This window comes from Eleutherodactylus coqui, chromosome 4 (genome assembly GCF_035609145.1).
Source record: "Eleutherodactylus coqui strain aEleCoq1 chromosome 4, aEleCoq1.hap1, whole genome shotgun sequence".
Classification (NCBI taxonomy): Eukaryota; Metazoa; Chordata; class Amphibia; order Anura; family Eleutherodactylidae; genus Eleutherodactylus; species Eleutherodactylus coqui.
Window position 1 is genome coordinate 293,071,888 of NC_089840.1, and position 21,316 is coordinate 293,093,203.

Genomic DNA, 21,316 nt, shown 5'->3' on the forward strand with positions numbered 1-21,316 from the left:
GCAGCAGGATAATGCTCGGCCGCACACATAAAGGAGTCACAGGAAACCCCCACAAGAGTGTCACACTTCTGTGGCTGCCCATTTGCCGGATTTATCACCAATAGAACATGCATAGGACCATCTGGAATGCCAACTTCTACAGCCTACGAGTTTGCACAATCTAGAGACTCCGTTATAGCAAATATGGAGAGATATGCTACAGGATACAATTGAGAATCTATATGCCTCCATGCCTGCCCGTATGACATCTTCTATCCAAGCTAGAGGCCGTACAACAGAGTACTAGAGCCTCCATGCCCACCCATATCACATCTTGTATGTGAGCTAGAGGTGGTACAACAGGGTAATAGAACCTCCATGCACATCTGTATCACATCTTGTATCCAACCTAGAGGTAGCAGAAGAGGGTACTAGAGCCTCCATGCTCAAATGTATCACATTTTGTATCCAAGCTAGAGGCGGTACAACAGTTGAAGCACCTTTGGCAGTGATTACAGCCTCTGGGTATGATGCCACAATGTTTGCACCCCTGGATTTGGGGATTTTCTGCCTTCTATCAGATTTGATGGGGGCCATCTGGGGACAGCCATTTTCAGGTCCCTTCAGAGATGTTCCAAATGGTTCAAGTCAAGAGTCTGGCTGGGCAACTGAAGGACAATCACAGAGTTGTCCCTAAGCCTCTCCTGTGTTGTCTTGGCTGAGGTCTTAGGGTCATTGTCTTGTTGGAAGGTGACTCTTCTGCCCAGTCTGAGGTCCCTTGCAGTCTTGATCAGGTTGTCATTATTTCTGTACTTTGCTTCATTCAGTTTAACATCAGCCCTGACCAGTCTCCCCTCCCCAAGCATGATGTTCCACCACCAGGCTTCACTGTAGGGATGGTATTGGGCAGGTGGTGAGCGGCGCCTGGTTTCCATCCTCCCTGACTGGTCATCCGTCCCCCACATGATACTCCACCACCAGGCTTCACTGTAGGGATGGTATTGGGCCAGTGATGAGCAGCGCCTGGTTTCCATCTACCCTGACCCACCTCCCCTCCCAGCATGATGCTCCACCACCAGGCTTCACTGTAGGAATGGTATTGGGCAGGTGTAGAACGGCGCCTGGTTTCCATCCTCCCTGACTGGTCTCCCCTCCCCCAGCATGATGCTCCACCACCAGGCTTCACCATAGGGATGGTATTGGGCAGGTGTAGACCGGCGCCTGGTTTCCATCCCCCCTGACAGGTCTCCCCTCCCTCAGCATGATGCTCCACCACCAGGCTTCACTGTAGGTATGGTATTAGGTAGGTGATGAGCGGCACCTGGTTTCCTCCAGATAGAACGCTTAAAGGCCAAAAACTTCCATCTTGGTGTCATCAGACCATAAAATCTTTTTTCTTGCAGTCTGAGGGTATCTTTAGGGTCTTTTTGGTAAACTCCAGTTGGCTTTCATATGTCTACTGAGGAGAGGCTTCTTTCTAGCCCCTCCGCCATAAAGCCCAGATTGGTGGAGGGCTGTAGTGATGGTTGACCTTCTGGAAGTTTCTCTTATCTGCACACGGGATCTTTGGAGCTCAGCCAGAGTAACCATTGGGTTCTTGGTCACCTCTCTTATGGAGACCTTTCTCCTGCAATGACTTAGTTTGGTGGGTCAGCGACTCTAGGAAGAGTCCTGGTCGTTCCAAACTTCTTCTGTGTAAGAATTATGAAGGCTGTTGTACTCTTGGGTACTTTCAGTGCAAAAGAAATGTTTCCTCCTTTCTTCCTCATGGCTTGGTTTTGGCTCTGATATGTATAACAGGGGGCACTGTGTGACCTACAATTCCCCTACAGGTCCTTAGCTAGGGGCTTCACCTCAGCTTGCTTCCTATCGGAGGTGTTTAGAACTGGCACAGCTAATGACAGTGGAATGTCTCCTTCCTCCCATTGGGTTGGCTCAGGGAGCCCGGATTCGTGTAGCTATGGGACCCTAGGTGTGCTGATGTGCCCGAGTACAACTTTGCAGCATAACGGAGAAGGCTTTGTGCAGAAACATCAGTAAAGTCCAATGAACACTTCACAAATTATGATTAAGTTCAACTATATCCAAAGTAATGGAGGCAATTTCTACTTGAAGAAAATGTTGTGTAGTAGCAGATAACACAGTTCGGAATAACATTTTATCCATGCCTTCGTCCAAAGGCTAATTAATTACTCGGCCATCCGTTACTCCCCAGAATTGTTGCCAAACAAAACATGCACTCACAGGTCTTTTCCTTCTGTAAGGAGAGCTTTCTGCAGCCAAAAGAAGACATGTAGGAGATGGAGGTTCCTGGGTGGACAAACATCTAGCGTAGGATAGGTGTGGGGATTCCCCGAAGTCACAACATGGTTCCGAAAATTACTGCAGAGGAGGTCGTAGGCTTGTTCTCCCCAGCCAAATCCATGGTTCTGACGCGGCACCCATCGGGCAGCTCTCATATGACTCTCAAAGCAGGAAGACTTTGAGGTCACGCAGATGCAGCTTTCTATATGGCGCTGTTGACCCTAGATGTCTCTATGTCCCACAAGCAGTCCTGCAGCCAATCAGAAGCCACCTAACAATAATAGTAATAGAGTATGAACCATGCTATTCTACAAAGTGATCAAAAGACGTCATAAACTAACCACACTATGCAATGAGTAAACTTAAGAACACATCACGCCAATATATTGTTTGCCCCTTTTTTCCTGGGCATCATTACTGCATGGCCGCCTTCTTCCATTTGCATTGTGAGCTGTGAAATCTTATATAGACGGGGGGGGGGGGGGGGGGGGTCTATTATGTCCAATCACCTGAATTTACAACCAGTGATTCCTATCAAGGGGTAGAAACATCTCAAAGAAGATCAAGAGAAATGGCAGGCCCCAAATCTAAATTTCAAGTGTCTTACCAAAAGGTGTGAATACTTCTATCAATGCCAAAGGGTAGTTTTTCATTTTTTAAAAATGTACAAATATTTCTAACATTCTGTTGTCACTTTGTCATTATGGGGTACTAAGTACAGAATGATGGGGAAACTGGATTTTGGTAAGTGTAGATGGGCCTTTCATAAGGGTGTATTTAGACTACAGGCCTATTTGCACGCAGCGATTATCGCTATTGTTGCATTTAAATGCTACCATCAGGCAACCTTCCTCTGAACGATGATTTTAAGGTGAACTTAAAATACATTGTTCAGCTGCAGAGAGATAAACTATCTCTCAACAGACCGCATGCTGTTTTCTCTGCGGGAGCCTGGAGATTACATTGAGCAGTGCAGCTGTGTGCAGAGCCAAACCCGCATGCAAACAGCTCCCCGAGGCCCTTTTACATGCAAATTAAGATGATAAAGTGTTAATGGACATTAATGCAAAGCGATCACTAAAACTTTCAATCTTCCAATCGATTAAAAGATTATCTTTGCATGTGAATGGGCCGGTAGTGCCTAGGTCAGCATCCGTTCTAAATACGTCCCCAAGCAAGTGCCCACACATATACAATGAGCCGTTGGGTGACTCTAACCTCAAAGACGTTCTTGATGTCCTTCTTTTTCTCTGGATTTGAAACCCAAATGACTTTGCTATTCGAATCATTTCCCGTAACGCCCGGCTTTGGTTTCTGATCATCGCAATAATGGTAGTCGGCTCCCTGAGAGCGTATATTGGAATGCTGTGTCGGCACCAAATTCTGGATCTGTAAACATGAGTTATAAAATACATCATTATAATTACTTTTATACTATCAGTAATTATTAACCCTTAATTTCCGCCGGCCTTTTTGGCCTTTTCTTCATTTATTCACACATTAATTACAAATTTTGCTTCAAACATTAAGGGGTATTCCCAAAATCAGCTTTGTGAAAATCAAGCCTGATCAATGAACATCTCACGGCTGAAGCCTCAACCAGTCCGGAGAAGGGGGTACCATGTCCCCCTCTTCCTCTTACTGTACTTCCTCCCCGACACAGACAGTGTGGAGAAGACTGAATGGAGCGGCGGTCGCACATGTGTCACTTCATTCATCTTCAATGGGGCTGCTGGAGATAGTTGAGTGCTTGTACCCAGCTATTTCCGTCAGCCCATTGAAACCAATGGAGCGGCACCAATCATGCGCGACCACCGCTCCATTCAATTACCACTTCACTGCGGGTTCAGAAATCCAAGTAAGGAGGAGAAAGGAGCATGAGTCCCATATTCTCAGTATCAGTGGGGTTCTCAGCGGTGAGATCCTCTCCCACCCCCCTGACTAGACTATCATGTGGATAGTAAATTTTGACATATATATTTTAAAGGGGCATACCGGCAATGGGGCATCTCTGTCAGTTTTAACCGATATACTGAATGGGTGAAAGATTAGTGGGGGTCCAACAGACAGATAATACAACACTTGTAACTGTCTGAATTGACAATGGCATTAAATGGTTAACAGTGCCAGATTGTAGCTGTTGTGGGCGGGTGACAGCCAACATCTACTGTCTATGAAGCGGGCTCACTCCATACAATGACACTTGATGTGTACTGTATGATGCATGTCGGGAAGAGGTTAATCTAAGGCTAATAGCACACGGCCCCATTATAGTCTATAAGGCTATGGACATGGGCATTTTTGGTCCATGGGAAAACACTCATGGCATGCAATGCAGGTGAATATCCATGTATATCGGATGGCACACGGACAGGTGCGAGTTATTTCAGAGTCCCTTATGCACTCCCCTGCTAATTAAAAATACCTGTACCAATTGGGTTGGATTGCTGGTGCCAAAGACCAGAAGCCGTACATGGCCAAACCTTTCTAATTGGCAGCGGCACGATTTTGCCAGTAAATCCGGTGGCCATTATTGTCATAGGTTGGCCGAGTGCAGCCAGCCGGACTGTGTGGCCGTAGCCAAATCAAGCCAAAGCAAGAGGAGCCTGCTGTTTGCCATATTATTATTCACTTGTGTTGGAGGCTTCACGCGCAGAATCCGACCCAAATTAGAACAGGTCGCAGATTTTTTCAAGCGCGTGAAAAAACGCGATACAAATCCGTCCCTCTGGGGACAACTGCGAATCCCCATAGAAGTATATTGGCTGCGGTCTGGGGCAGACAATGTGCATAAAATAACGCGCTAGAAATTCCGTTCGTGTGCAGGCACCCATAGGGTATCATTACATGGTGGAATCTGTGCCAAAAGCTTCCGTGGAAAATCCGCACTAAATCTGCTACATGTGAATGCATCATAAAACCGTGGCAGAAATTCGCGGATAGGTCCTTATCTATGGGCAAAATCCAAAAGTGGAACTTCCAAATCTGCTGCAGAAAATCCACAATGTGAAGATCGCAACGCAGCGTCCCATTAACATCAATGGTAAGTGGATTTTGGTGCAGTTTTTGGCAAAAATGAGCAGTAACAACATTTCCTTAGGGCTCATTCACACGCGCATATTCAGTTTCAGGGCAAAAACACGCGGCCGTAAGAGCGCAACTACGCTTGTCACTATGAAGCATAGTAGCGCACGAACGTTTTTTTCTTTTTTGTTCTTCATTGAATATTCAATCTTTAAGCTACTGTGGGTGAGTTGGAATAAAACATCGGGGAGATAGGTTCTACCCTATTTTTGCCGCACGTAGTATTAACTACATGTGGGAAAGATAGGGCAAGTCCTATCTTTTCTTGCCTGTACTATTAATGGGCAAGAATCCTGCTAATGAAAACGAAAATATTGAAATCAATGGTTTTGCTTTGTCCTGTTATGCGGCCATGATAATCATGGCTGCATGATGAGATTAAATCACTCCCATGTGAAGAAGCCCTCAGAGATATGCAGCATTTGCATTTTTTGTTTGCACATTCATTGCATTTTTTTTACACTTGTGGAAAAAAAGACCCAAGAAGGCCCTGTTGATTTCATACGTAAATATGCAGTGTTGTTGTAAATGGGCCGTTTAGTCATTCACTAAACTTAAAAACCCTAACGCTGAGCTCCCTCCATATTTTTTGGTTTTGCCTCTTTAAGTTGTGTGATATCCATGCCAATATCAGCTGTGACTGTATCAGCCATTGTGAGCCTGAGCTCAGTCATCTTGTCCTCCATGAGTCTGAGCCCGGCCATCTAGTCATCCATGAGTCAGAGTCCAGTCATCTTGTCCTCCGTGAGCCTGAGCCCGGTCATCTTGTCCTCCGTGAGCATGAGCCCGGTCATCTTGTCGTCTGTGAGTCTGAGTCCGGACATCTTGTCCTCTAGTGGAATATCAGGTCTTATACGATTCAGGACTTCTCTGTTTGCTGCTCTTTATGTCCAGGGCATACACAGCAGCTTTCGCCAGCACCACATCTCAAACACATCAGTCCTCCTTCTATCAGCTTCCCTTGCAGTCCAGCTTTCACATCCATACACGGCTCTGGGGAAAACTATGGTTTGCACTATCCTGTGTTTAGTTGCTATACGGATATCCCTACTTTTCCAGATTTTGTCCATGTGTAGCATCACGCTTCACCCCAATGCTATGCTACATTTTATCTCTGGCATAGATTCTCTATTATGGTCAATTGTCGTACGAAGGAAGATAAAGTTTCACACACATCCTATGGCCTCGTTGTCGATTTTGATTTGAATTTGGCCATTTTTTGCATTGGGCAAAATTTCTATCTTCTTTACATTCAGGCAGAGGCCCATTTTTTCACTTTCAGTTCTTCCATCCCAGCTGCTTCAGACCGGATTCTGTTTCTGCAAGCAGAGTTGTGTCCTCCACATAATGGAGATTGTTGATGTTTCTTCCACCTATTTTCACTCCAGTTTCCAATCCATCTAGGTCAATTTTTTGCATGATCACTTCCGCATATAGGTTAAACAAGAAGGGTGAGAAGATGCAGCCCTATTGGACACTTTTGCCGATCCCAATCCAATCTGTGTCCCCATATTGTGCTCTCACAGTGGTTTATTGATTGATATAAAGTAATTTTATTAGATTGACTAGATGTGCTGATATGCCCAGCTCTTGTAGGGCATGCCATAGCTTGGCATGGTTGATGCAGTCAAAGGCCTTGATGTAGTCCATGAAGCACATGTAGATATTCTTTTGGTATTCTCAAGTTTTTTTTTAAGGTCCATTACAGGTTTGCAATATGGTCTCAGGTACTGATGCAACGTGCAACAAGTGGGTAGATACCTGCACTCTCTGAGCAGTTTTTAAGAGGTGGCTGAGGAGCCATGTCAATGTGGTGATGAGTGCAGCATGCTCCATGTAATCTTGCTCACAGATGAAAGTAAACAGGATATAGATGACTAATGGAATTAGGTGAACATGACGCCAGTGTCTGTTTGAGAAGACCTTGGTAAAGAAATAAGACTAGCACACATATTTGAGTAAATTGCAGGCACACCATTTACTTTTGGAACGTGGCAGTCTGCAAGAATATAAAACAGTAGAATTTGTGTATACACAGTTTAACACTTGATACATCGATAAATAAGCCCTGGGGAGGCAGCACCTGAGATAAGGGGGAGCTATAGAGAGAACTGACTATGACTGAAACAAACGAAACCCCTTTCATCCGACTAACAGTAAATTGCCTCACCTGACACGTGAGCTAAAGTTCTCCAGTACTCTCTCTCCTGGTGCAGATTCTCTGCTCTCTGCAGCTTGCCTGTACTGTATCTGTGTTGCTGTTTGGTAGAAAACAGAGCTGGAAGGTTGGCTTGAACAGAGGTCAGGTTTTAAAGACAGGGCCTGGCTTCTCAATGTTGATTGATTAACTGCATACAGGGTTTCTGAAGGTGTCATTAAAACGTCTCTAGTTACAGGGCAGCCATTAACACACTTCACATGGCTGCTGGCATTCTCCCCCTCCTTCTCCATCACTGACTCCCCCCTGACTTCCGGCTCCTAACACTTTTATAATGACTAACTACTCCATAGATAAGCAAGACAGGAAGCTGATCCCTCCTTCTCAAGGAACCCATGTCAGCTCGGTCAATCATCCTTCCACTCAAGGATCTTATTTCAGCTTGACTGCGATTAGCTTCGCTGTTCGACCAATCAAGTGCCTTGGGTTGAGTGATGTACGACATTATCCCAGGTCCTTCAGCAATATACAGAGAAATGACTAAGCTAAAAATAACTATTTGCTTCCCTTTTCTCACTCTATCTTTTTATTGATGAAAGTCCAGCATAACTACCCTTGGCTAAAGCCTTGTAGTTAGGACAGTGACTCTTGACATGCATGTGAGTATTGTTCTTATTCTGCAGTGCCACACCTCTGGATCACTACACTGGCAGCAATGGAGGGCTCCAAGTCCACAGGCTCCGCCTCATGCAGTGGTCCAGGTATGTGGCTACAGGCATATAGTTCTTCTCTGTATTCCCTCCACCTATCCTTGATACTCTGTTGGTCATTCAGTTCCTTACCATTTTTGTCTTTGATTGTTCTGTTGTGTGCCAAGAAAGTTTTTCGAGCCATCTTGACCTGTGAGAATAGGCCTAGGATATGACCTTTCACGGCTTCTGTGGCGAGTTGTTTGCAATGCTCATTCCAGTCCATTCGGTTGTCCTTTTCCACTCTCTGAAAATCGGTATTTAGCTGCCGAACTTTGTCTTTGTTGCCGGCCGCCTTTCTTGCTCTTCTTTTTTGGCTATTCTGAGGGTTGGCTCGGTCAACAAATAGCTTCGTTTTTCATGCTTCACATAGGTGAGACGCTTACTGACTGTTTCCAAAACTGTGGACTGTATATCGTGCCATAGTTCTTCTGGATGCTTTTCTGATATGTCAAGCAGTTCCAATCGGTTTGTTACCTCAATAGTGTATGATCAGGGGATTATAGCGTTGTTGAATTTTCTTAATGGAGCTACAGAATGTAAGGTTAATCTTAGCTGCAAGGAGTTTATGACCAGATCCGCAGTTGGCGCCAGGAAAGGATTTTATTGCAACAATGATTACACAGGATGTAATCAATCTGATTTCGATGGAGGTCATTGGGAGATGTCCACGTGTAGAGCCGGCGTTCGGGGGATGTCCACGTGTAGAGCCGGCGTTCGGGGGATGTCCACGTGTAGAGCCGGCGTTCGGGGGATGTCCACGTGTAGAGTTGGCGTTCGGGGGATGTCCACGTGTAGAGTCGGCGTTCGGGGGATGTCCACGTGTAGAGCCGGCGTTCGGGGGATGTCCACGTGTAGAGCCGGCGTTCGGGGGATGTCCACGTGTAGAGCCGGCGTTCGGGGGATGTCCACGTGTAGAGCCGGCGTTCGGGGGATGTCCACGTGTAGAGCCGGCGTTCGGGGGATGTCCACGTGTAGAGCCGGCGTTCGGGGGATGTCCACGTGTAGAGCCGGCGTTCGGGGGATGTCCACGTGTAGAGCCGGCGTTCGGGGGATGTCCACGTGTAGAGCCGGCGTTCGGGGGATGTCCACGTGTAGAGCCGGCGTTCGGGGGATGTCCACGTGTAGAGCCGGCGTTCGGGGGATGTCCACGTGTAGAGCCGGCGTTCGGGGGATGTCCACGTGTAGAGCCGGCGTTCGGGGGATGTCCACGTGTAGAGCCGGCGTTCGGGGGATGTCCACGTGTAGAGCCGGCGTTCGGGGGATGTCCACGTGTAGAGCCGGCGTTCGGGGGATGTCCACGTGTAGAGCCGGCGTTCGGGGGATGTCCACGTGTAGAGCCGGCGTTCGGGGGATGTCCACGTGTAGAGCCGGCGTTCGGGGGATGTCCACGTGTAGAGCCGGCGTTCGGGGGATGTCCACGTGTAGAGCCGGCGTTCGGGGGATGTCCACGTGTAGAGCCGGCGTTCGGGGGATGTCCACGTGTAGAGCCGGCGTTCGGGGGATGTCCACGTGTAGAGTCGGCGTTCGGGGGATGTCCACGTGTAGAGTCGGCGTTCGGGGGATGTCCACGTGTAGAGCCGGCGTTCGGGGGATGTCCACGTGTAGAGTCGGCGTTCGGGGGATGTCCACGTGTAGAGCCGGCGTTCGGGGGATGTCCACGTGTAGAGTCGGCGTTCGGGGGATGTCCACGTGTAGAGTCGGCGTTCGGGGGATGTCCACGTGTAGAGTCAGCGTTCGGGGGATGTCCACGTGTAGAGTCGGCATTCAGGGAATGTCCACGTGTAGAGTCGGCGTTCGGGGGATGTCCACGTGTAGAGTCGGCGTTCGGGGGATGTCCACGTGTAGAGTCGGCGTTCGGGGGATGTCCACGTGTAGAGTCGGCCTTTGGGGGATGTCCACATGTAGAGTCGGCGTTCGGGGGATGTCCACGTGTACAGTCGGCGTTCGGGGGATGTCCACCTGTAGTGTCGGCGTTCGGGGGATGTCCACGTGTACAGTCGGCGTTCGGGGGATGTCCGCGTGTACAGTCGGTGTTCGGGGGATGTCCACGTGTAGAGTCGGCGTTTGGGTTGCATAAACCATGTGTTTGCGATCCTGAGCCGATTGTCTTGGCAGAACTGTACCAGGCGATCACCGGCTTTATTTCTTTCACCAAGCCCGAATCTTCCTGCGATGGTTGCTTCTGGCTGGCTGCCGACTTTAGAATTGAAGTTGCCCATAATGTAAATGATGCCCTTCTTTGGCACTTCATTTAGAGTTTTCTGGACATCGGCATAATGGTTTCCTCATTCGCATCCTCGTTGGGGCATAGACCTGTAAGACTGAGTTGTTCACTGGCTTACTACATATCTGGATAGCAATAATACGGTCGCTAATTGTTCTAGAACTTTCTACTGCCTTTGAGGTCTGTTTTTTGTAATTAAGGCTACGCCATTCCTCTTGATTTTCTCATGTCTGCCATAGTGCAATGTGAAGTCATCGGTCTGAAAATATCCGTTACCCGTCCAGTGCAATTCGCTAATTACAAGAATATCAATGTCAAATCATGACATTTCGCATTTCACAAATCCATATGTATCATGCTTATTTACAGCATATTTACGTGATCCCATTGGCTTGAATGGCTATTTCGGTCCCTTAAAGAACACCAAAATAGAACATACTGCACTTTTTTTTTTACACGCATGAAAAATGCAGGTCTGAATACCCTGATGCAAGTCAATGGGATTTCAGCTCTTTGTATTAGGGCTCACTCACACGTAATACGCACTGCTAAAAGCCTATTGATTTACACTGGGCCATTCAGACATGCATTATCACACATGTATTTCCTCGCTGCAAGACGAAAATCACACACGTAAATAGACCCAATGAAAACAATGCGCTCTATGTCTGTGCCGCTATGGTAAAATCATCGTTGTCAATACGCCCTAGAGATGCGTTTACACGGGTGACTTTCCTGTGCGAGTTTGTTGCATTGCACGGAAGCCTAATCCATTATTTTCAATGGGTCTATTTACATGTGCGATTCTCCTCTATCTGCTACGCTATGGGATACAGAAATTGCAGCATGCCCTATTTTTGGCTGATAATGCCCACTATTTTCAACGGACCTGCAAAAAATCATGTCGCACTCGCATGTATTGTGAGTTTTTTTCACTATTGAAACAATAGGTTGCAGCAATGCTATGTGCTTTTCTAGTAAAATGCATAGTGGTCACAGAAGAATCGCCGGTTCCTGAGCGCGATATCGCTCTGAGTTTCTCGTTAATATTGGACCCTTCAGGAAAGAAACCTCTGACAGAGCAGATTAGACTGGCGGTGATTGGCAGCCAATGACTGCGCAGATAGTCCGGGCCCTGTAAGACTTCTAGCACAATGTGACATTCGCCGGTACCTTGCTCTCGGTCAGTTCAGCCCCAGGTTTCATCATCACGACGCTCTTGTCCACCGCACGCAGCGCACACGTGGAGCCGCCATTAGCTTGAAGATGCAGCTTATTCTCTGAGCCAGGAAGAGATTCTGACTCCGCGAACTTAAGACTGACCTGGAAGAGACGAGACAACGGACACATTACAGTACAGACCCTCTTCATCATCCCAAGAGCCACAGCCGCGTTCATCCAGAAGAAGACATGGCCAAACATGAGCAGTGGAAAACTCCAATTAAGCAGTTAGGTAGGGGTTAAAAGCTTGCCCAGTTCTATGGAAAGCTTATAGTCGGTTTCCAGGCAGCGCCGGCTGTCAGTGTCGAGGTACACCGAGGTCAAAGCAGAAACTGCTACTCCGACCCATGTAGTGGACATCATTCGTAATTGCAGGTGCAGCTGTCATTGAAATCAATGGGACCCCAGCCTGCAATTACAAGCACCGGCCACCACACAGGGGTTGGAGCACTGGCGTCCAGTGCACCCTGACACTGACAGCGGCGGCTGCCTGAAAAACCCCCTTAAGGTAACTTTACCACTGAAAATGATACAGTAGGTAAAAAATATCTGACGGTTGCAGGTCCAGCCGCTGGGAAAACCAGCAATCCCAAGATCCCTCACTGCTCTAAACCAACAGGAAATTTACCATTAAAGGGGCTGTACTTAAAATGACTTTTCGCATCCATATCATTAGGGGACACAGCTAAAGACCATTGGTATAACTACTGCCATTAGGAGGTGGACACTAAGCAGAAAAAGCGTTAGCTCCTCCTACTAGCTATACCCCTCCTGCAGGCACTGGGGTGAGCACAACCGCGGGGGGGGAATGAGTGACATTTCTGACATTGGCGGTGGCTCCACTCCTCCCCTCATGGACGGTGATTACACACATATGAAAACAATAGAGTCTTAAGTAAGACATTTGGCACTACCTATTAATCGGGCAGGGTAAGGTGGTAGTTTGGTTTTATCAAGTTTGTGACGCCAGTCCACATACAGGCTGAAACCTGTGCTGGACAAAATAATTAAAAAAATGGATAAATAAACAAAAATCGGGGCCAGGCCTGTGGAGATATACCTTCTTCTTCCGGGATATACTTACCCCTTGAGAACGAAAGAGGAGGGCTCCCCAAATCCAGCAGTGTCCCTCCCTTGTGCTTGCCTGCCTTTAAGGAGTTGGGAGTGTTCCAGAAAAGGGGGGGGGGTGCACTATGACTAACAGGTCATGTTCAAGTTTAAGCTTGAATATGCCTCATTTTCTTCTGAGGTCAGGGCAATCAAAAGAACGGTTAACTCCATTCTGTTATGGAGTTAATCAGTAGGCCTGTCTCTGTTATGAATAACAGAGACAGGCCTACTGATTAGCTTGGTGCTGTAGTACCCTAGAGTTGGGTGCTACAGAATTTATGAGGTCACTTCTTAATTGGGTGTATTTTGCTTTAAGGTACTCTGAGTTCACTTGTTTTCCATTGTATTCATTGCATTCTCAGTGGTACTTCCAGCAAGCTAACATAGCCTAGGTATTGGCTAGCTAGCTAACAGGTTGTTAGGATGCCTGTTATTGGAGGATGTCTCACAGGTTGGTTGAAAGGATGCAGTTAAAAAAAAGAGGGAGTGGAGTTAAGTCAGACTTGGGAAAATGGAGATCTGAGAGAAGAAGCAAGATGAGAGAAGCCAATGCTGTGGGAAGGAGGAAAATGTGAGCACAAAAACAGGATTGCATCGAGAAAACAGAAAAAAAGTAGGAAAGAGATTTTATGTAAGAAGGAGAAGATAGAAAATAAGTATTGACATTCAAGAAAAGAGTAAAAGCCAGAGAGTAAAGCAGAAAGACAAAGCACTGTGTACAGATGAGAGCTCCTGTACTTATCTCCTGAATAGGTACAAAAAAGATTATTAACTACAACTGTAATCATCTACCTCGAGGAAATATTATGCAAATTGTATGAAACTCCTTAATTGAAGATCTCTCTCATTGAAAATGAATCTGTTCTATTGTTTTACTATTCAACCTGACTCCTGGAGTCCCTTCCCACCACTGCAACATCTGCCCTGAGGTACCACACTATAGTCTCCAGGGGACAGGACTACTACCCCCGATTTTTGTTTATTTATCCATTTTTTAAGGACTGAGGTATTGTGTAGGCCACCATGCTGCCTGAGCTGTTGTGTAGGCCACAGCATGGCCTGAGGTATTTTGTACGCCATCAAGCAGCCTGAGATTTTTGTAGGCCACCTCGCAGCCTGAGGAGTTTTGTATGCCATCCCGAGGCTTGAGGTGTTTTGTAGGCCATCCCGCAGCCCGAGGTACAGCTGTATGTACATGGGGTCTGGCTTTGCTTTTAATTCCCAGTCATTGTAACAAGGCTTGTATAAAAAGTATGACTTTGACTCGAAGGAATGCTGCCTTTCAATAGGTGGCACTGTGGAGGATTTATTCCATCTCCCTTATTTGCATATTACCCAGAGGAGCGTGCTTGACCATTTAAGTCTCCTCACTTAGTTTATAGTATATAGTTGCTCTCCCTAAAGAGAAAAGAGCGTTTCTGACCCCCGTCAGTTTCTATTGGTATCATTTTGGAGTACATACAGCTTTTTGATAGTTTTTTATTCAATTTTTCTTGGAGATTGGGTGACTAAAGAGAGCACAGTTGCTATCTTTTTTCTGACGACGTTCACTGTGCGGGGTAAATACTGTGTTACTGTGATAGAGTTACTGTGATAGATCGGGTGTTTAAGGATGCAGCGATACCAAATATGCTCTTGACGTTTATTATTTCAATTATTTTATTATAAATGTGGTAAAAGGTGGGTTTTTTACAACTTTTAGCACCTTTTATTTTTTTATAATTAGGAAAACCTTTTTTAAACTGATTTTTACTTTTTTTTCATCCCCATTGGGAACAAGAACTTGCGATGGTTTGATCACTCCTGCAATGATGTAATGCAAGAGCCTTACATTATACTGTGATCTGACAGGGAATCTATAAGCCATGTTGCAGGTATTGCTTGACAGCAGGCAATTTGCAATGGCAACCCTGGGGCCTTTCACAAGGCTCTTGGCTGCCATGGCAACTGCACGGCACCCCGCGATTTCATCACAAGGGGCAGTACAGGAGCTCCAAACATTGAACGAGGCATTTAAATGCCACTGTCAGAATTTAAAGTGTTAACAGCTCCCATCAGGGTTTACCATTGCATTTGGAAAAGTTTCTTTCTATGGTGCGAGCAACGCAACTTTTACCCTATGCGTTTTTCTTTATCACACCTCCTGTCCTTTCTACGGGAGGGTCTGGATATAGGCTTCCACCTTAGTACAATAAAAGGACAAGCATCCACTCTATCCATACTTTTCCAATGCCCACTGGCCTGAAAGTCAGCCATACATACATTCCTGCAAGGGATCGCACATGTCACTCCTCCATACTATTCTCTTGTGCCACCTTGGGACCTACAGTGTCATCCGTTTGAGCTGTTGAGGGAGGTTCCAGCTCGCGTTTTGACCTGGAAGGTCACCTCCATCCATTGGATTTCTGAGCTCACAGCATTGTCGACCAAACTAACGTTTGGTCTTTCATCAAGACAAGGTGGTCCTACCTCAAGTTCCCTTCTTTCTACCTAAGGCGGTATCGGCATTCCATTGCAATGAGGACATCATTCTGCCCTCATTTTGCCACTCTGCAGCTCATCTGAGAGAACGCACTCTTCACAAACTAGATCTTGTGTAAGCTTTGCAGACCTACTTTCCGCTGACGGCTTCTTCTGATGCTCTGACTCTCTGTTCATGATTCCTGATGGCCCAAGATGTGGTCTTGGTGTTTTCAAAGTGGTCCTTTCTCTCTGGATCCGATCATTGGTGATTGATGCCTACTGTATTAAGGGCAGAGAACCTCCATTCTATGTTCTTCCACGCTCTACTCAGTCAGTGGGGACTTCATGGATGGTATGAAACGCTGTTTTCGCTGTTTAAGTGTGTAAGGCCGCTACATGGACCTCTTTGAACACCTTTTCAAAATTTTACCGGATGCATGCTTTTGCATCAGTGGATGCCACCCTCAATCGAAGAGTTTTACAGATGGCTATAAAATTAGGCAAGGGTAAACCAGAAAGGGGGTTTTGTTGCATGTAGTAAGTTAAGCAGATAGAATTTTGCGGCAGTTGCATTTTATTAGTTTTTTTTCAGCGGAAGAACCGTGGCAAATTTGGATTTTTTTATACATTAGGCAGAGAGACGGGTGCTGGTTCAACCAGTCAGGGGAGGACTGGGTCTTAGGCCTTAGTCAGACGGGCATTTTTTCGCGCGATTTGCGCATGCGCATGCGTCCATCGATTTTTTAAAACCATTGCTTTGCAATGGTATCGGACACATGAGCGCTTTTTATGCGCTCATCCGATAAATTATAGAACAGAAATCGCAGATCGCACCTATCTGCGATCTGCGATTCCTGTTCTCTTCTCTATATGCGCTCAATGGGGCCGGCGGCAGCAGCGTCGACCCCATTGAGAACATATAGAAGACAAATCATTCTTCTCTGCGCAGAGAGGAACGATGTTTGCCCATTGAATTCAATGGAGCCGGCAATACAGCCGGCTCCATTGAAAGCAATGGGCTGCCGGACAGCGCTGGATGAATTGTCGAAAAGGGCTTAAATATATAAGCCCTTCCCTGCAATTCATTCAGAAATGTGTTAAAACAAAAAATATATATATACTCACCTTGTCCCGGCAGCCGGAGTACAGCGCGGCCGGCCTGCAGTGGGTGTGAAGGGGGTGTGACTCAAAGCTGCCCCTGATTGGCTCCACCTGAGCCAATCAGAGGCAGGTCTGACTCACACCCATTCATGAATTCATGAATGGGTGTGAGAGAGACCTGCCTCTGATTGGCTCAGCGCTGAGCCAATCAGGGGGCAGGTCTGACTCACACCCCCTTCACACCCACTGCAGGCCGGCCGCGCGGAACTCTGGCTGCCGGGAGCAGGTGAGTATATATTTTTTTTTTATTTTAACACAGTTCTGGATGAATTGCAGGGAAGGGCTTATATATTTAAGCCCTTCATGACAATTCATCCCACACTCGCCCGCAGCGCATTGCTTTCAATGGAGCCGGCTGTATTGCCAGCTCCATTGAATGCAATGCGCTGGACAGCTCCAGCCCGTTTCTAATGAAACGCGGCTAGGAGCAGATTTTCGGGCGATTTTTGGGCACCGGTCACGCAATTTGCGGATGCGCATCCGTCATGCGATCCGCAAATTGCGCAAAAAAACGCCCGTCTGACTAAGGCCTTAAGGGGACATCAGTGCACTGGCTTGGTATTCGAGGACTTCGTTGGTATAGTTTGCTACCAGAGGTAATTCGGATTAGCAAACATGCACAATGCCGGGTCATCCTGCTGATACGTGCGGGAGGGAATGACTTGGGCCATGTGAAGATGAACAAATTACTGGTAATGATGAAGCAGGATTTGCTCCGTTTCCGGGAATGCTTTGAAGAAGTGCGGTTCGTGTGGTCGGACATTGTAAAAAGGCAGGTATGGAGAGGAGCAAGACGATCTGAGCTGATAGAAAGAGCCCGTAAAGCGGTAAACGCAAAACTTTCTAAGTTTTTACAGGAACTCGGTGGGAGCTGGAAGATTTGGAATGGATTGCCCTGAGGGAGGATGGCGTCTATTTGAATGATGTAGGATTGGACATTTTCATTTCCAGGTTGTAGGACGGGTTAGAGGCAGCAATAGAGAAAGGTAGTGGGGTGGGGCAGAATGCGTCAGAGGGTATGACACATCCCTAGTGGCGGAAGATCTTCCCATGACAGAGGAGCAAGGCGGTTAACAGCCCAACTCCATCGGGGCTTACGTACGCTGTGTGGGTACTAAGTTAAAAGAGGTTTAGGAACATGGGAAGGGGGTTGTTTTTAGAAGTTTGAAAGTTTTCAAATTGTTAATATCGGTTATTTATGAAAGCTGTGGGCATCCCACTAAAAAGCCAGAAGTAGTTGTGTGTCTTTTATTTCAGGTAAAGGGAGCACGTAATGGTAGCATACCGCCAGGGAGGCTGGTCCTGAGCTGGCACACCCCCACAAGTTTGCAAAGTTGGCAGAGCAAAAATAACCCTAAACTATTTTTCAATTATATAAAGTGTGATATAGAGACGTGCAGGCCGTCAGCCAAATCTGGTATCTTTATTTTATTTTCTCCCCGCTTTATTAAAGTACTGTTTGTTGTGTATGCCTGTAAACCTTACCTCCGCTGTAGCATATTTTTCTGTATATTTATGTACTGTATATACTCGAGTATAAGCCGACCCGAATATAAGCCGAGGCACCTAAGTTTTTCACAAAAAACTGGTAAAACTTAGTGACTCAAGTATAAGCCTAGGGTAAGCTTATACAAGAGGACAAGGGGACTCCCCACGGAGAGTAAAGAATCCCCTTCCACAGCTGTCACAGTCGGCAATTTAATGAATGCCTGAGCACTGCCTGTGATTGGCTGAGTGTTGTGACCAATCACAGGCAGCGCTCAGTTGTCATTCAATAAATAGCTGAGTGCTGCCAGTTATTGGCTGAGCACTCAGCCAATCAGACACAGTCCTTTCAGCAGGTGGGGATTTTTAAATCCCCGCCCGCTGAAAGAACTTCATTACAGTTACGGGATGACAAGTGGCTAGACGCGCCGAGCCCCCGGCAGCAGTGGACAGGTTAGTATTTTTTTTTTTTTCATTTTTTACTACTGCTAGGGATGATTTTCAGGGAAGGGCTTATATTTAAAGCCCTTCCCCAAAAATCACTGCAGGGGTTGCTGGCAGACCATTGCATTCAATGGGGCCGCTGGCAGCAGCCACAGCCCCATTGAAAGCAATGATGCATGGGACCCTCACTCGAGTATAAGCCGAGGGGGGCTTTCATACTCGAGTATATACGGTATATATGAATATTTAGCACTGCTAGTGCTTTTGAGAATAAATCTGCAATTTATTAATCAGGATTTCTCAGAGAGATGCTTACCGATCAGGGGCCCCAGTTTTTGTCCAGCGTCATGCAGTGCCTGTGTAAAAAGATACAAGTGCAACATCTGGTAGCCAGCCCATATCACCCCCAAACTAATGGTCTGTGGGAATGATTCAATGGCACCTTAAAGCAGATGCAATTTGATTACAGAGAGGTACCTCAGGCCTCATCAGTGCTCTCCTCCTTTGAGCTTCTGTATGGGAGGTGGGTACGAGGACCCCTAGCATTGGTAAGAGAATCCTGGGAAGGAGAACTAGCCACCTCTGAAGTGTCGGTCATCAAGCATGTCTTGCGGCTCTGTGACAAGATGCAGGCATTTACACAGCTGATGTGTGGGAACATGGGGCAGGCCCAAGCCAGCCAGAAGCAATGGCATGACCGAAACGCAAGAAAAAAGGACCTATGAGGTTGCTCAAAAGCTGTGGGTCCTATTTCCATTGACCCAGGTTAAGCTTCAGGCTGCTTGGGAAGGCCCATATCTCATTCACCAGCAGCTAAATGATGTCAACTACATTGTCACGATCGACTATGCCCAGAAGAGTCAGAGGGTCTTCCATGTGAACATGATGAAGGTTCATGTGCCTTGCAAGTGTGCAGCCTTCCCAAAGAAGGTGAAGGAGAGATCCTGGTGGATCTGCTAGCCACCGCTCACATGGGAGGAACAATCAAGGATGCAGATTTCAACCTGCAGCTCTCTGGGCACCAGTAGTCCCAGCTGCATGATGTCCTGCTCCCCTTCCTATCCACCTTCACTGGGAAACCAGGGAGGACCCAGTTGATAGTTCACCAGGTGAACATTGTGTGCGGTAGCATACTTGAATGATATTGCCATCTTCAGCTCCACTTGGCAGGAACATCTGAAGCACCTGACGCAGGTGCTCGGGCTGATCCAGACTATAGGCCTGACCATTAAGCCTGGAAAGTGCCAGATTGGCATGCGGGAGGTGCAGTATCTAGGGTACCGAGTAGGGAGCCTGGCCCACCCCCAAAAACAAAGAAGTGGGTTATGTACTTCTTGGGTACCACCAGGTACTATCATTGGTTTGTACCCAACTACAGAGCCCTAGCAAAACCCCTCACTGACCTGGGCAAGAAGAAGTTGCCTCAGGTAGTGGACTGGACCCCCGGTTGCGAACAGTCCTTCGTGACCCTAAAGGCTGCACTCTTCGGTGCCTCAGTTCTGCAGACCCCAGACTTCACCACGAGGTTTGTGGTGCAGACCAATGCAAGTGCATGTGGCCTCGGTGCTGTTTTCAGCCAAGTGCATTCGGGCAGAGAGGAGCACCCCATGCTATACCTCAGTCAAAAGATCATGCCCAGGGAGGTGGCCTACGCCACCAAAGAGAAAGAATGTTTGGCCATTGTGTGGACCGTGCAGAAGCTGTAGCCATATCTCTATGGGCATACCTTCACTACTGTGACAGATGACAACCCCTTCAGCTGGTTACACCAGGTTGCAGGGCAAAATGACAAACTCCTCCAAGGGGCAAGGGACGAAAACATTATTCTTCTGCTATATAAGGTCCTTATCAGGCCCCACATGGAATACTGCATACAGTACTGGTCACCGGAGCTCAGGACAGATGTTACAGTGCTGGAGGGGGTTCAAAGAAGGGCAACTAAACTAATACATGGAATGAGAGGGCTGGAATACCCAGAGAGGCACCAAAACTGGGATTATTCACCCTGGAAAAAAGACGGCTAAGGGGTGATCAAATAACTGTGTATAAATACATTAGGGGGCGATACAAGGATCTCTCCCATGATCTGTTGATACCCAGGACTGCGACGGTAACAAGAGGGCATCCGCTACGTCTATAAGAAAGCAGGTTTCATCACCAACACAGAAAGGGGTTCTTTACTGTAAGAGCAGTGAGACTGTGGAACTCTCTGCCTGAGGATGTGGTGATGGCAAAATCAATAGAGGAGTTTAAAAGGGGACTTGATGTCTTTTTGGAGTGCAACGACATTGCAGGATATAGACATTTAATAACTAGCGGGGTTGTGGATCCGAGTCTTGCAGTCAGGTAGGCAACTTTCAAATGTTGATCCAGGGATTATTCGGACTGCCATTATGGAGTTAGAAAGGATTTTTTCCCTCCAAAATGGGGTAAATTGGCTTCTGCCTCATTGTGTTTTTTTTGCCTTCCTCTGGATCAACAAGAGAGGAGGAAACAGGCTGGAGTGGATGGACATTTGTCTTTTTTCAGCCTTGCATACTACGGTATGTTACAAAAAAGTTTAATAAAAGTTATACAATACATTATATGTACAAAAAATGGTGCCAATGAAAACTACAGCTTGCCATACAAAAACAAGCCCTCATACGGCCGTGTCGACGCATAGCTTTTGAAAGCGGAGGTGAAAATCCCCCAAAAATCGTTGCATCCTAAGGGCGCCCAGCCACTGGCATTTGCAATTTTCGTGCGTGAAAAACGCCGCGTTTTCGCAGAGTTTTTCCTGCTTTTTCCGCGCTTTTTCGCGGCATTTTTTGACGCGTTTTCGCGGCGTTTTAGCGGCTTTTCCATTAATTTCCATTGACTTTCATGGGTGCATTAGGAGAAAAATAAGGACACATATGCAACTGACAGTTCCTATGTTAAAAAACGCAA

General features: G+C 46.9%; 1 protein-coding gene across 4 annotated transcripts in view; it reads right to left on the reverse strand.

The window, feature by feature from the left end:
• Window positions 1-21,316, reverse strand: part of LOC136626390 (alpha-2-macroglobulin-like protein 1) — a 209,018-nt gene that overhangs the window by 117,349 nt on the left and 70,353 nt on the right. For all 4 annotated transcript variants that reach the window (XR_010792651.1, XM_066601393.1, XM_066601391.1 and 1 more), the window contains exons 16-17: window positions 11,675-11,824; window positions 3,502-3,672 (exon numbers count right to left, since the gene is read on the reverse strand). Coding sequence is in view for 3 of the 4 variants with exons in the window: in XM_066601393.1 (XP_066457490.1) it covers window positions 3,502-3,672; window positions 11,675-11,824 (321 nt within the window). In the remaining variant the exon portion in view is untranslated. The remainder of the gene's footprint in view (window positions 1-3,501; window positions 3,673-11,674; window positions 11,825-21,316) is intronic.